This window comes from Atractosteus spatula, chromosome 3 (assembly GCF_055471065.1).
Source record: "Atractosteus spatula isolate fAtrSpa1 chromosome 3, fAtrSpa1.hap1, whole genome shotgun sequence".
Taxonomy (NCBI): domain Eukaryota; kingdom Metazoa; phylum Chordata; class Actinopteri; order Semionotiformes; family Lepisosteidae; genus Atractosteus; species Atractosteus spatula.
In genome coordinates, this window is record NC_142708.1 from 67047760 (window position 1) to 67062443 (window position 14684).

The 14684-nt window shown below is 50.5% G+C and overlaps 2 protein-coding genes across 2 annotated transcripts; one reads left to right on the plus strand and one right to left on the minus strand.

Moving 5' to 3' along the window:
- Positions 1-433: 433 nt before the first annotated feature.
- nppcl2 (natriuretic peptide C-like 2) lies at positions 434-3360 on the plus strand. The gene is made up of 2 exons (XM_088912129.1): positions 434-565; positions 3040-3360. Exons 1-2 carry the CDS (start codon positions 434-436, stop codon positions 3358-3360), a joined length of 453 nt encoding a protein of 150 aa, XP_088768255.1.
- A 2772-nt stretch (positions 3361-6132) lies between these two features.
- On the minus strand, positions 6133-14360 carry LOC148838295 (alpha-N-acetylneuraminide alpha-2,8-sialyltransferase-like). Its single transcript, XM_088911097.1, has 7 exons — positions 14029-14360; positions 11715-11807; positions 10857-10943; positions 10111-10252; positions 8854-8975; positions 8215-8301; positions 6133-7396 (listed from the first exon to the last, which is right to left on the minus strand). Exons 1-7 carry the CDS (start codon positions 14358-14360, stop codon positions 6934-6936), a joined length of 1326 nt encoding a protein of 441 aa, XP_088767223.1. The 3' UTR covers positions 6133-6933.
- Between the last annotated feature and the right edge of the window lie 324 nt (positions 14361-14684).

Here is a 14684-nt window from a genome sequence, read left to right on the forward strand (position 1 = left end):
CGATTCGAGACACAGGTGGCCAAGGGTTCATATACCTGATCTGATTCCTTTTGACAGAGCCAAGAACCTGTGAGTTGGATCTTGTGTACAGTTGTTTATAGCAAGTGTGGGGGGGAGAGATGGAGGAGAGAAAGAGATGAAAGCACCAAGAAGAAGAAAAGACGAAAAGAGGAGGGGGCGAGTTTCCCAGGGCGACCGGTGAGAATCCGTGACGTCACAAGGAGCGAGACTTTTAAGAGCTCGTGCGGCTCCCCGGTGCACAGAGACCCTGACCAGTCCTGAGAGCGTACAGGACAGAACCGGAACCTTCCTATTAAACAGAACTAGCCAACCGCACCGAACGCTGCTCTCCGAAACGAGCGACAGAAATCGACCTGACAGAATCTTTCGTAACTTTTTTCTTTGCGAGCTTTTGCCACTCCCTACAACAAGGATGAACGTCTCATCTTCTTCGTCATCATCATCTTCCTCCTCTTCCTTCTCGTGCCCGCTGCTCCTCGTGCTCCTGCTCAGCCTGGCGCTCGTGGCCGAGACGCGCCCCGCGCTCCGCCGCTCCGACCAACAGGTGAGTGTCTCTCGCGCCCGGCAGCCCGAACGCACTGCCTGTCGCCGCTCCGCGATCCCACCCCCCTCAGTGCGTGTGGGTCTGTTTTCCAAATTCTGGAGAAGAACTTGTTTTAAAAGTCGGGTAGAGTAGTCTGGACCAACAATCGGGTGCGAAGCCCAGCTGCGTGCAGGGCGGAAAATAACTGTTAGAACTGAAATGGCGTGAACAGGTCCACCTGGTCACCTGGGCTGCACGCTAGCTGTTCACCTGGAGAAAAACTCGCTTCGAGTTCCGGCGGACAAACCCCACTTTACGCGCTTAACAAACAGGCTGTGCAAACAGGCAGAAATCTAATAAACTTGTAAATACAATGGTATATGTACGCAGGTAACTGGACAGCTTTCTAACGCATCGCTCCACACAAAAGTACCGAATGATCTTCTCGTTACAACGCAGACAATGTTCTTTAGGCGCCGGGTGGTTAAACTGGACGAACTCCCCGGTTCAGCCCGCCCGGAGAGGAGTTAGCGGCCGCGCAAACAACGTCTCCACATCGATCGTGACATCCAGATGTGGCTCGGAAACAAACATCTGGGAAGAGAGGCGCACGGTCATACTGCCTTACCAACATCCAGATTCATGTATCCCTCTCTGGTCTGCTGTGTTGTTTGTGAGTTACTGTATAAAGTAAGCAGCGCGCGGCTGGCTCCCGCAGTCTCGTGTCGCTGCCGGTTGACACGCGATTCCTCCTCCTTGAAGCTCACGCGCGTGTCCTGCTGTCCGCGCGGCCAGGCCCCGCCGGGCCAGGCACGGCCAGCAACTGGTGCGCGTGACATTTAAAACCTGACTCCAGGCTTTTCTGTGGTAGTTTCTGGGTTTTTGAAAAGTATAAAGTGCAACTTTTAATTCGGTGTTTCAGTGCATATTTCGGCTTTAGTATAGAACATAGATACAAATGGACGACATTATTCGAGAACAGCATTATTGTAGAATATCATTTCTACAACATTACTATACAGTAGGACATCATTACTCTAGGGCAATATTAGAGTATTATAGTATTATCATAATGTATCATTACTCTAGGTCAGGACTACTGAAGGATATTGTCACTCAGGGACACCATTCCTCTAGGTCAGTGTTACTTTAGGAGAAAATACAACAAGATATCATTACTCTAGGGCAAAATACTACAGGACATAATTATGCTAGAGCAACATTGGTACAGGACATCATTACTCTAGGGCAATATTACTGTAGACCATTGCTCTAGAGCAACATTACTATAGGACATCATTACTCTAGAGCAACTGTAGGACAACAATACTATATTACAGTATTATTGTAATATATCATAGTCCAGAGCAGCACTACTAAAGGACATTGTTACGCTCTTAGGCTGCAAAGGAAAAGTAAAGGTTTATTCCAGGCTGGAAAGGAAAGAGACAACATTTTGGCTGTGGAGCCTTCTTTAGGTGTGTCACATTACTACAGGACATCATTGTTCTAGGGAAACATTACTAAAGGACATCATTGCGAGTCTAGGGAAACATTACTAAAGGACATCATTGCGAGTCTAGGGAAACATTACTACAGGACATCATTACTCTAGGGAAACATTACTAAAGGACATCATTGCGAGTCTAGGGAAACATTACTAAAGGACATCATTGCGAGTCTAGGGAAACATTACTACAGGACATCATTGCGAGTCTAGGGAAACATTACTAAAGGACATCATTGCTCTAGGGAAACATTACTACAGGACATCATTGCGAGTCTAGGGAAACATTACTACAGGACATCATTGCGAGTCTAGGGAAACATTACTACAGGACATCATTGCGAGTCTAGGGAAACATTACTACAGGACATCATTACTCTAGGGAAACATTACTACAGGACATCATTACTCTAGGGAAACATTACTAAAGGACATCATTGCGAGTCTAGGGAAACATTACTACAGGACATCATTGCGAGTCTAGGGAAACATTACTACAGGACATCATTACTCTAGGGAAACATTACTAAAGGACATCATTGCGAGTCTAGGGAAACATTACTACAGGACATCATTGCGAGTCTAGGGAAACATTACTACAGGACATCATTACTCTAGGGAAACTACTACGGGACATCATTACTCTAGGACAGGGGTTCCCATCCCTTTCTATCAGCTGAACCCCTTCAACCTAAATGATTTGCCTCAGGTACCCCCTTGAGATTTTAACTAAATCACACCTTTCAATAAATGCTTCCTTTCACTTTGTAAAATATCAATATTACTACTGTTATTTTTCTTATTCTTATTACTACACTGTTAATTATTAATTGCTATTTATTAAAAGGACTATTTAATTTGACATTGACGCTTCGATCACAATCTCACGAACCCCTAGGGGTTCCGAACCCCCACTCTAGGGCATCATTATTATTGGATTGCATCTGAACTCGTCCTCTTACTCTTTCTCCTGCCTGTCCTGCTGCAGATCCTGTCTAACCTCTTCGGTCCACGAATCAGCGCCATGATCCTGGAGTCCGACATCGCTGAAGGCTCGGCCGTGTCCCTTCCCGAGACCCCTCCCCCTGCCCGACCCCCCCCGCCCACGTGGAGAGAGGGGCGGGGCATCCGCGCAGAGGAGGAGGAGCCTGCGCTGGCGCAGGGCAACGGGAAGGTCTGGTCCCGCCTCTTCCAGGACTTCCTGAGACAGCAGAAGACCTTCCGCGGGCGGACCCGGAAGAGCATGGGGCGCGGCTGCTTCGGCATGAAGATGGACCGGATCGGGTCCATGAGCGGGCTGGGCTGCTAGCAATACACGGGCCGAGAGGTGAGGTGATCACAAGTAAACTAAAACTATTTTAAAGGTACAATTTATATTATAGAGAACCGGGTCACACTGTAAATGGTAGTGTCGGTGTTGTGTTTTTGCTTTTGCCAGGAGTAAATTATGTACTGTAGCCCATACAGCAGTGGAATTAAATACCCTGGTTCTCAACAGTCCTCACATCCCTGCTCTTGCTCTGTCTTACAGCACAACCCTGAGTAATTGACTGTCAAGCAGCTCTCTGATTGGCTCTCTGGACCGCAGTGTCTGCCCACCGGGATTCACGTAAAAGACTGACTCCTCCTCCCTCATGGACCTGGTCTGTGCACAGGGGTGGGGTTTGCATCAAGAACCCCGTCCCCTCCCGTCTCCCTATTGGCTGCTGGACCGCCTGTCTCTGCCGTAGCCCCTCCCACTGCATTCGTATTGGCTGCTGGAAAGTGACTGGCCCGCTTTGCGCCGGTGTAGCCCCTCCCACTCTGTTCTCATTGGTTGTTCTGGAATTAAAGGAGAACCTGTTAGAACGTACAGAGTGGAGCCCCTCCAGCCTGGATACTGGAGAGCCAGACAATGTCAACTTTACTGCATACACATGTGATCACTATGAAACATTCTTTTCAAAAAGGGACAAAATCTATAAACTATAATGCAAGAGTAGGGTGCTTTTAGAGCACCTTGTGATATTTAAATATTACTGTGTTGTAATGGTAGAGAGTAGGGGTGTTAGCACCAGTGTTCTGGCTGATTCCCACTCTGAGCTGGGCTATGCACTGTAGCATCACAATGACTACAGATGGTCGACCTCAGCAGGCAAATCGCAGTACGAGTGGCGTTCGGCACCGCGCACACGCGACAGAGGGGTTGTGAAGCGGGGAATTCGAAGCCGGAAGACCCCCGCGGATTGACCACCCGTTCGGAGTGTGAAACAGCGCGGCAGTGGCGGTCATCGACGGAACGCGCCATCCTGGCTGAAAGGGAGGGGACCGCGGTACGGCACCCAGCGGGACAGAGAGGAGAGACTTTTACCTGAGTCCGATCTGCGATGGGGTTCACTCGGAGAGAGATCAAGCGTTGCTGTTGATGTTGATGTGTCGTAGGTGTTTAGTGTTGGTTCTGACCCCCGGTTTTGCTGTAAACCGGTTCGATGTAGCTGTGGGGTGACGGGGTCACTGGCGAGCTGGTCCACGGGTGGGGTCAGCTCCGGCCGGGCCCGTCTGGAGACACACGTGACGTGACCTTTGCCCTCTGTAGAGAAATCTCTGACAACTGGTTCAACACGAGCTAAAGCCAGACATGCCTCTTGTGTATAATTGTTATTTATGATGCCTGTTTGCTCTTTAATTTATTTTTGATGCCTATAAATATATGAAGAGTTATTTTTCTCAACGATGTTTGAAGGGGGTGAGAGTCCGGTGTTATGTGTTCTTATTTTGGAGCAGACCAACCTGGGCCCGTGCCAGGAGAAACACAAAATAGTGTCGAGGATAAAATCTTTACCCAGATTGACAAAATAGAAGTATGAAAAATAAGATTCTCAAAGATGTTTTGCAGGATAATTGCAACAATATTTTAAGAATGTTCTGCACCTGTACTGTCAGATTCCATCCTCCTATAGGACTGCTCACTGCATTGAGTCCTGTCAGACTCCTATAGGACTGCTCACAGTACTGAGTCCTGTCAGACTCCTATAGGACTGCTCACTGCATTGAGTCCTGTCAGACTCCTATAGGACTGCTCACAGTACTGAGTCCTGTCAGACTCCTATAGGACTGCTCACTGCATTGAGTCCTGTCAGACTCCTTTAGGACTGCTCACAGCACTGAGTCCTGTCAGACTCCATCCTCCTACATGACTTGTGCACAGGACTCCTATGAGTCCCGCCACTTACACCGTACAGGCGAATGGGAGATCATTCCGTCAGATTCGGAAATCCGACAGAGCCAGCGACAGGTCCATCAGAGTGGAGATGCTGCAAAAATAGAGTCGGCCCCATTACCACAAAGGTGAAGGCTAAGCTAGGTAAACACACAAGGATGTATGAGCAACACATGAAGATCCTGTATGCAAATGAGGGTGAACAGAAATCGCCCCCGGAGCTCAGAAAGCAAACAAGCTCCCCAGACGCACCTCGGCTCCAGAGAAGTGGTGGAACTTCCTGGTCGCCCTGGACACGCGCCAAGCTGGTGCCTGCGGCCGTCGCGTGCGCGTAGATCGCTCGCTCGTGGCGCGTCGTGCTTGCGCGGCCTCAACTGCCCTCCGGGGGCAAGCGCTGTTGCAGGTCGTGCATCCCCAAAACAACACGTGGCTGTGCAATGGGGCCACACATCCGCGAGGGCAGTGACTCCTGGCGGCTGTTCTCATTCCCTGCCTGACGTCTCTCCTTCCCGCTGTGATTGCTGACCCCACCCTGGTCTCTCCCGAGAGCAGCCCCGCAGCCTGTGGCATGCAAGGCGCTATATAGACACTTGGGGTTTGTAGTTCGATTTGCGAGACACGTTCTCACACCTTTGTGCAGAAAAGGAAAGCTCACAAAAGGAGCCTGTTGCTTCAGCGAGCTTTAATTTAAGCCATAAAGCAGGCTCTGCTGTGTGAACGTCCAGCGTTCTTACAAAGTGTTGGAGGGGACATCAGCCTGGGCGGAAACGTACTCTTCTGTCTGAGTAAAGAGCTCAGCTACACCCCAGGACAGGGATCGGGGACCCCAGCTCTCAAGAGTAACAGCAGGTCCCTGAGTAAACAGAGGCAGCAGAGCCCTCCGACCGTGTATAGGCTTTTAATAAAAAGGCTCCATATCCGATAAGATTTGTGTTGTTGAACTGAAAAACCTTTTACTCTGCTTTTATCTGAAATGAGAGAATCTTTCAAGCATTTACAACATCGGACCCCATCATTCCCTAACCCCATTACTTTACTGTACACCTCGTTACTTAACACCTCACTACTAAACACCCTGTTACCGAATGTCTGAATGCTGCCGAATGTTAACACCCCATTACTTAATGTGCCTTTACTGAATACTACATTACTTAACACCCCATTACTTTTCCACGCCTTTACTAAACACCTTGTTACTGAACACCCCATTACTAAACATCCGGTTACCGAATACCCCATTACTTAACACCCCATTACAAAATACCCCATTACTTAACACCCTGTTACAGAATACCCCATTACTTAATGTCTCATTACTTAACACCACATCACTCAACACCATATTACCTAACACCCAACTTCTTTTCCACCATTACATAAGACCCCATTACAGAATACCCCATTACTAAACACCCAGAATACCCTATTACTTAATGTCCCATTACTGAGTTTTTTTCACTAGCCTGAGGATCCCAAGATCTCATCCAGCCATTTCCTGAAAGCAGCCCCGGTATCAGCTCGTTCCAGAGTCCAACCACTCTTTGTGTAAAGAAGTGCCTCCTGATCTCAGTTTCACATGCACTTCCACATCGTCTCCCCTGGTGTCCTCTGGGTCGTGTGTCACTGTGGGCAAAACACCCAGTTATACGAACTGGGGCAGCCTCTGCAGCAGCGCTGGGCTCGTCACGGACATTGTCCGACGCGCAACCGCAGCACGCCCTGGCTGTGCATGCGCAGCAGCCTCAGGAACTCCTCGGGCATGGCGTGCATGCCCCTGTTCGGCGGCACGTCGTCGTAGTAATGGTTGGACAGGGGCCGCTCCGAGAGGTCGAAGGAGAAGGGCCAGAAGCCGTAGAGCTCGACGTGGTCACAGAGCTCCAGGGCCGCGCTCACCATCATCAGCCCCGTGGAGAGCCGCGTCTCCCGCAATCCCTTCTCCCGCCAGTAGGTGGCAAGCTGGCGCAGGTAGTCCGGGTGGTAGAACAGCGCCCTCTGGTGGGGGCGGTTGTCCTGCAGGGTGTAGTACACTTGGAAGCAGGGGTCGGTGCAGAAGGAGAAGGCGAACGCCGGCAGGACCAGGTGGGCGTTCTCGTATGTGGACACTCTCTGCACAAAGGGCCTCCTGGCGTAGTTCAGATTCCTGTAGCTGCAGATGGGAGGAACCACATTTTCAGGGTCCAGACACTTGGATGAGCTGGTCCATTTGCATTGTAGAACACAGTGCTATGGAGATCATCAGCATGAGAGCTCAGCGCTGTGGAGATCATCACCATCACAGCTCAGCGCTGTGGAGATCATCTCCATCACAGCTCAGCATTGTGGAGACCATCACAGCTCAGTGCTGTGGAGATCATCACCATCACAGCTCAGTGCTGTGGAGATCATCTCCATCACAGCTCAGCATTGTGGAGACCATCACAGCTCAGCGCTGTGGAGATCATCTCCATCACAGCTCAGCATTGTGGAGACCATCACAGTTCAGCGCTGTGGAGATCATCACCATCAGAGCTCAGCGCTGTGATGATCATCACCATCACAACTCAGAGCTGTGGAGTTTATCATTGTCAGAGCTGAGCACTGTTGAGATCATCACCTTTAGAGCCTGGTGCTGTGGAAATCAAAATTACCATCACAGCTCAGCGCTGTGGTGATCATCATCATCATCATCGAAGCTCAGAGCTGTGGAGTTAATAATTATCAGAGCTCAGAACTGTGGAGATCACCATCATTAGAGCTCAGCACTGTGGTGATCATCACCATCACAGCTCAGAGCTGTGGAGATCATCATCACTGGAGCTTAGCATTATAGAGATCACCAGCATCAGCACTGCTGAGATCATCACCTCCAGAGTCTGGTCCTGTGGGGCTGAACATGTAAACAGTGCCAGAGCACCCAGGTGGCACAGGGCTATGGGGGGCATGTCCACAGCTGTACAGCGACTTCCTGAGATACCGTTATTGTACCTTTTGATGATCTGAGTGGGGTTGACTGTCACCAGGCTGGACTTCACCCCCACGTCCCTGCTGTAGTTCAGGGGGGGCAGATTGAACCTGGAACGTGGAGAGGGAGAGTGAAAGCTCGATTCTGGGACGCCGTCATACTGAATTCCAGGAAAGTCAGACACAGCTTCCCTCTCAACCCCAAACATGCCACACCAACTGTGTTTGACTCAACCATTCAGCATACAGTATGTGATTCCTGCTGGGAATCCAGCCAGATCATGATACAGCCGATTCCTGTTGGCAATCCTGTCGGACAGAGGACCAGGACTGAGGAAACCAAAGTCCACTCCTAGCTGGCCCGGTGTTGTCTGACATTTGATCCAACTCGAGTTTCTGGTTAGCTGAGAACCGGTCTTAGTTAGCTGGTCTAATTATTAACATTAACAGCATAATTGTTAACACTTCCAACCAAGACTGAAGGCAACTGCACTTTTATTGAAGGGTATTTTTTCTGTAATCAACTGTAAAAGGCCTTAAAAGACTTAAGTTAATTTTTGGATTGCCTGCAAAGGCTGGGTCAAAGACCGGACCCCCCAGTGTGACACCCTGACCTGCACAGAAGATGCGTGGCCAGGACAGCAGCAGGAAGGCGCCCGGTACCTGATCACGAAGTCGGCCCGGTCGATGTGGGCCCCGCAGCTGCTGTTCCGCAGAATCCCTCCGTTCCCCACGACGGCGCAGCGCCCGAGCCGAGCCCCCGGCGCGCCGGCCCAGGGGGGGCTCTGAGGGGAGAAGGGAGCGTCAGGGTCGGGAGCAGAGGCGGGAGGGCGCACTGCCACGCGGGCTCAGGCGCGGCGCACACCAGCTGGTAAAGGCACTGCCGCTGTCTGAGGAAACCTGGCTGCAGGCCCCAGTCTCATTGCTCCGGGAGCCAGGTTTTAACCCCTTATAGAGCTCTATCCGTAGTCTCGGTGGATCTACTGTATGTCAGCAGCTTGTACATGTTCTATCCAGACATCCGCAGGTCAGGCCACGCAGAATGAGGTATTATTAATGATTAAACTGACCATTCTCCATGGTTTAACTGCTCCAGGGTCATGTGACCCTAATCCAGCTAGCAACGGGCACCAGGCAGGGTTCACCCTGGACAGGATGCCAGTCCACCACAGGGCGCGCACACACACACACACACACACGCCAGGGCCAGTTTTCCCAGCAGCATGTCCGTGGACTGAGGGAGGAAATGCACTTGAACATGGGGAGAACATACAGACTCCACACAGACAGCACCCCAGAAAGCGAGACAGCCATGCTCACCAGTGTGCCACCATGCCGCCCGGTATAGAACAAACTGATATTCAATTTCTGTATTCATTTATTTGGCTGAGACTTATGAAAATGAGGTTAAAGGAAGGGCTGGGGCAGAAAGAGGCGCCCACCCAGGACCCAACCCCCCACTCGCCAGCTCAGAGCCCAGAGCTACAGGGGGGTTGACCCACCAGGCTCCACACGATTGTCTCTTTTTCTCTAACGAGCTTAAGTGGTTCGTAAATGAGGGGAGGCCCTTTGACACCTCTGCTCCATTTGATTGCTTAATTGATCCCAGGATCCTGCTGGTTCCTCAGCAATCCCTGGGTACCAGCTCAAACAATGCAGCCGGGCAGCCTCGTTCCACACACCCGCCACTCATTACGTAAAGACATACCTCCTGTCCTAAATACAAAATCTTGACATCAGCGGTGGGATTTGAACTGACGGCCCCCTAAGAAACAGGACCATCACCCCACCAACCCAGCCCGGTCAGCCACGCTGGCGCAGAAGGAGAAACAGGGGGTGACTCCCACGTGTTACTGATAGACATGGCAAGGAACAGCTGGGAGCAGGAAGGAAAACGAAAACCAGCCCCTTCACTCGTACCTGAGGCAGCATGTTGAAGATCTCTGTGTCCACCTGTCGCGTCCTCTTCTCTGCATCGTAGGTGATCGTCCCGCCCAGTGGGGTGTTGTCCTGGGTCACCACGAGTTGGCCGGTGGCGTTGCAGGACAGGCGCAGCTCTGTCCTGCCGTGGAGAGGCCATTACCAGTGGTTACCACTGCTCTTTACTGTGGTATTTTCAGGGTTTTACTGTGCTATTCTTCTCTGCAGGTCTTAGCAAGAAGGACACTGCATAAAACTACACTTGTGTGGTTTCATACACAGTTGTATAGTGCTGCAGTGCACACTGTTACTTTATGGAGTACTGTGATATACCATACTGTACTGTTTTGTACTGTACAGGAGTGTACAGAATTGTATACTGTTGTAACACTAGCAGTCTCAGTACCAGAATACCTGGAATACAAGTGATATAAGTACCTGAGTATCTGTAACATGAGCAGTCCGTGTACCAGAGTATCTGTAACATGAGCAGTCTGGGTACCAGAGTATCTGGAATAAGAGCAGTCTGGCTACCAAAATATACTGTATCATCTGCTTAACAGATCACAGTTCAGATGTATTTAATTGATGAGTAGAAAACCTACTGGACTAGGAGTGGAGACCACATCTAAAAGCCAAATGTGGAGAAGGTGCCAATCTGAGCACCGGATGACTGTACTATGTAGAAATGCACTCTGATGCCCTGTGCTGTTGTGTGTGTGTGTGTGTGTTGGGGGGGCTCTGACCTCTGCTGCTCCAGCTGGGTGAGGTTCAGAGTCCAGGGACAGCGCATCAGCTGTGTCACCTGCCCACAGAGCAGCGTGGAGTTCACCCTGCAGTCAACACACAGAAGCAGTACACAGGTGTGCTGGAACAGGAATACACCAGAGGGCCTGACAGGTTAGTCTAACTGTTCAACTGTCCCTGTCTCGTTCCCTGACACTTTTCAAACCCGACACTGGGCACCTCCTGACATCCCTCACCGCTCACACAGAGAAACATACAGATACATGCAGAGAGAAAGACACAGAGACAGACAGACAGAGAGGACCAGGGACAGCAGAAACACAGGGACAGACAGAGAGGACCAGGGACAGCAGAGACACAGGGACAGACAGAGAGGACCAGGGACAGACAGAGAGGACCAGGGACAGCAGAGACATAGGGACAGACAGAGAGGATCAGGGACAGCAGAAAGACAGGGACAGACAGAGAGGACCAGGGACAGCAGAGACACAGGGACAGACAGAGAGGACCAGGGACAGCAGAGACACAGGGACAGACAGAGAGGACCAGGGACAGCAGAGACACAGGGACAGACAGACCCCTCCAGTCTCCTCTTAATCCTGTAACCTGTCCAGAAGTGTAGGACATCCGCTACAGAAACAGCTCCTTCCCATATCAGATCGGAGTCACAGGGCGATGGTGATGGTTCAATATTTACTGCTCAAACACATGCACACACGGTACCTGCAACTAGCTACTTGCAACTTCCTACCATTTAAGAGATCCTTATCTTTTGCAATTGTCTGACGCCTGCAACCTGTTCTGCTTGCGTGGCTGGGAAGAGCGCACCGGGAGAAGACGGAATGACCGAGACTCACTTCTTCAGCGACTGCATCCCCAGGACCTCCCGCTGGAGCTGCAGGCAGCGCAGGGCCATCTCCTCGGAGATCAGGGGCTTGGGGCTCGCCTTCCTGAAACACAGAGTTTGGGGAACCCCAGATGGGGGGGGCGGCTTGAGAGCTGGTGTAGGTTCTGTTGTAGAGGCCGAATCCCCAAGTGCAGTGCTGTGCGAGGGAGACAGGACGTGCATGCTCCAGGGGAACTAGGCAGAGATGCAGAGCTCGCACACTCTGATCATTGGTAGCCCTTTGCATAACTTTGGCTAGTTCCACTCCCCCACCACCCTTTGTGTAAAGATATGCCTCCTCTCCTCACTGAAGGATCTCATCCGGCTGTGTCTTGAATAAAGCCAGGGTAACAACAACAAACCTTGGCATCTTGTTCCACACTCCCACCACCCTTTGTGTTCAGAAGTGCTTCCGGTTCCCGGTTATAAATGCACTTTAAGGAGGGATGCCTTTACACAAAGGGCAGTGGGAGTGTGGAACAAGGCACCCAGTCATGTTGTTGAAGTCGATACCCTGGTTACTTAATCAATCCATTCACTACTAGCTAAAAAAAAGTGGCCTTTCTCACCTTTTTATGTTTTTAAGCAGTTTTAAACAGCCCACTTGTTTTCTATTTATGAATCACTTCGGAACTGAGTTAAATGTTTCACTGTCCAAAAGCAGTGCACACCTCTTCTATCTACAATACCAGTGTTTGAGGGAGAACTGCCACTAAGTTTCTGTGTATTCTGTTTCTGAGAAGCTTCGGCTAAATTCAGATAACGGAAACAGGTGGTTGGGCTGATCCCACAATACCGGAAGTTGGGTCTTATAGTGCTCACAGGAAACAAAACATTTTATGTTAAAACTATAATGCAGTTGTGTGAGGCCATTTTGTATTTGCTTAATACAGTTGCCTAAAACATTTTATGATGTGCACCTTCATGTTTCATGGAACATGGACTGCACACGCACACACACAAAAGCGCGGCAAACATCTGAAATGACATGTCCCCAGATCCTGAAGCAGAAGATGTTTCCCTCTAGACAAGTACAGCATGATTGTAAAACAAGCCAGCTGTTAGTGCTCTCACAACTCTGAGACCACACTTTCCTCCAGAGTTTAGAAACAGCTTTGCGATATATGTAGGTCTCATGTTTGCCTCTTTTAAAAACAGCGGGGACATCCACCCATTTGCTAACTGCTTTATCTAATACAGGGTCACAGGGGAGTCTATCCCGGCAAGCAACGGGCGCAAGGCAGGGTACACCCTGGACGGGACGCTCTCCACTGAAAGGCAGGAACACACGGACACAAGCCAACCAGCGTGTCTTTGGGCTGTGGGAGGAAGCCCACCTGCCTGCGGGGAGAACATACAAACTCTGCACACACAGCACCCCAGGATTTGAACCCGGGCCCACTGTGCCATTATGCTGCCCCCTAGGGGAACATTGTTGTTATAACCGCAAAAAGGACACAATGAGGCTCTTTCAGAGGAGCAGAGCGAGTGGCTGCTGCCTGCAGGTTAAGCACAAATTCCCACACCTGCCCGACAGTTGACTTTACGCAATAATGGTTTAGGAAATGTTCAATAACACGTTTGTACTGTAAATATTTATAAAGACATTTTTTATTCTTCAGCAATGCTATTATTATCAGACATGCCAATACATTTCGTTGAGTCTGGGTGTGCACTACAGGTCTAGAGCCTTATATCGTTCGTCTTGGATGGGTTGTTATGATCCTTAAGAATCATAGTTCTGATCACGGTCAAAGTTCATGCACGCTCACCTAAGTGACGCATATATTTATGGGCATTACTTCCCTTTTCTTTAGAAAATTCAACGTGTTATGATCTTATAAAGTAAATAACAACAGCACATCACTAGGAATCTTCAGCATCAAACCGCAAAAAAATGTCTGGGGACTCCGTTTCATACTTCCATTCCATTGTGTTTAAAGAAATAGCCCGCTACTCTAAGTTGTTTTGTATGTCGATAGGTTACCATTTAGCACGCAGAAGTATTTGCAACACACAACCCCAGGAGGCGAGTAAAATAGAATTGACTGATCAGCAAACACTGCTAGATCTGCGGGCTAAACCTCTGTGTGCGAGTGTGCTTCTCGTGTCGGTGTGAGAGGCGTGCGCCTGCGATCCTTCTGCTGTCGGAAATCAAGCAAAAAGCAGCAAACAACGGGAAGTGTGTGAAAGCGCAGAGAAGCAGAATGGACAAAAAAAAGTTTTCCAGGGCGAAGGAGAATCGCAGCACAGGGAGGGACGCGGGCGCGAGGAGAGGGCTTTACCGTGAGAAGCTCTCGTGCCGGAGGGTCAGGCGCGCGCTCTCCGCCAGCCGGTAGGAATAGCGGAGGAAGAGGATGACAGCCAGGAGAAGCGCGAGGGTGGCCAGCCTCAGGCCGATCGTCATCGCGGCGGAGCGAGGAGGAGGAGGAAGAGGACAGGGACGCCGACCTGAGGCGCACAGACTGGCGGGCCGTCCCCTCTCGCCTGGACCCGAGCTCAGCTCGGGAGGTTTGAAGGAGGAGCGAAAGAACAGACCGACAGCACCCACGAGGGACAGGAGGGGAGCGCAGGAGAGACGCTCAGATGGGAGAGACACACACCATGGAATCAGCATAATGAATCACGCCAAAGGCACAAGCGCGAACGGTGAGCGTCGTGTGACAACGTTATCAGTCCAGAGGTGAACTGTCGGGTTTATTGGCTTCTGGGACAATGTCACACTGTTGTGTGGGGGTGTCTGTGTCTCCCTCCTGCAGTGGACTGGCGTCCCGTCCAGGGTGTACCCCGCCTTGCGCCCGTTGTTTGCCGGGACAGGCTCCGGCTCCCTCGCGACCCTGACCTGGGTGGAGCGGACAGAAAAAAGGCGGATTAAGGGTGTGAAGGTGAGGTTTAAATTAGAATCGATTCATCACACTTTACTGGGGATAAGCGCACTGCA

Bases quoted from the DNA above. Each gene is read 5' to 3' on its own strand.
- nppcl2 (XM_088912129.1), top strand. From the start codon at position 434: ATGAACGTCTCATCTTCTTCGTCATCATCATCTTCCTCCTCTTCCTTC. The intron at 566-3,039 runs GTGAGTGTCTCT...GTCCTGCTGCAG, and splicing joins TCCGCCGCTCCGACCAACAG to ATCCTGTCTAACCTCTTCGG.
- LOC148838295 (XM_088911097.1), bottom strand. From the start codon at position 14,360: ATGCTGATTCCATGGTGTGTGTCTCTCCCATCTGAGCGTCTCTCCTGC. The intron at 10,253-10,856 runs GTCAGAGCCCCC...TCTCCACGGCAG, and splicing joins ACCCAGCTGGAGCAGCAGAG to GACAGAGCTGCGCCTGTCCT. The intron at 8,302-8,853 runs GTACCGGGCGCC...TCCACGTTCCAG, and splicing joins CGGGCCGACTTCGTGATCAG to GTTCAATCTGCCCCCCCTGA.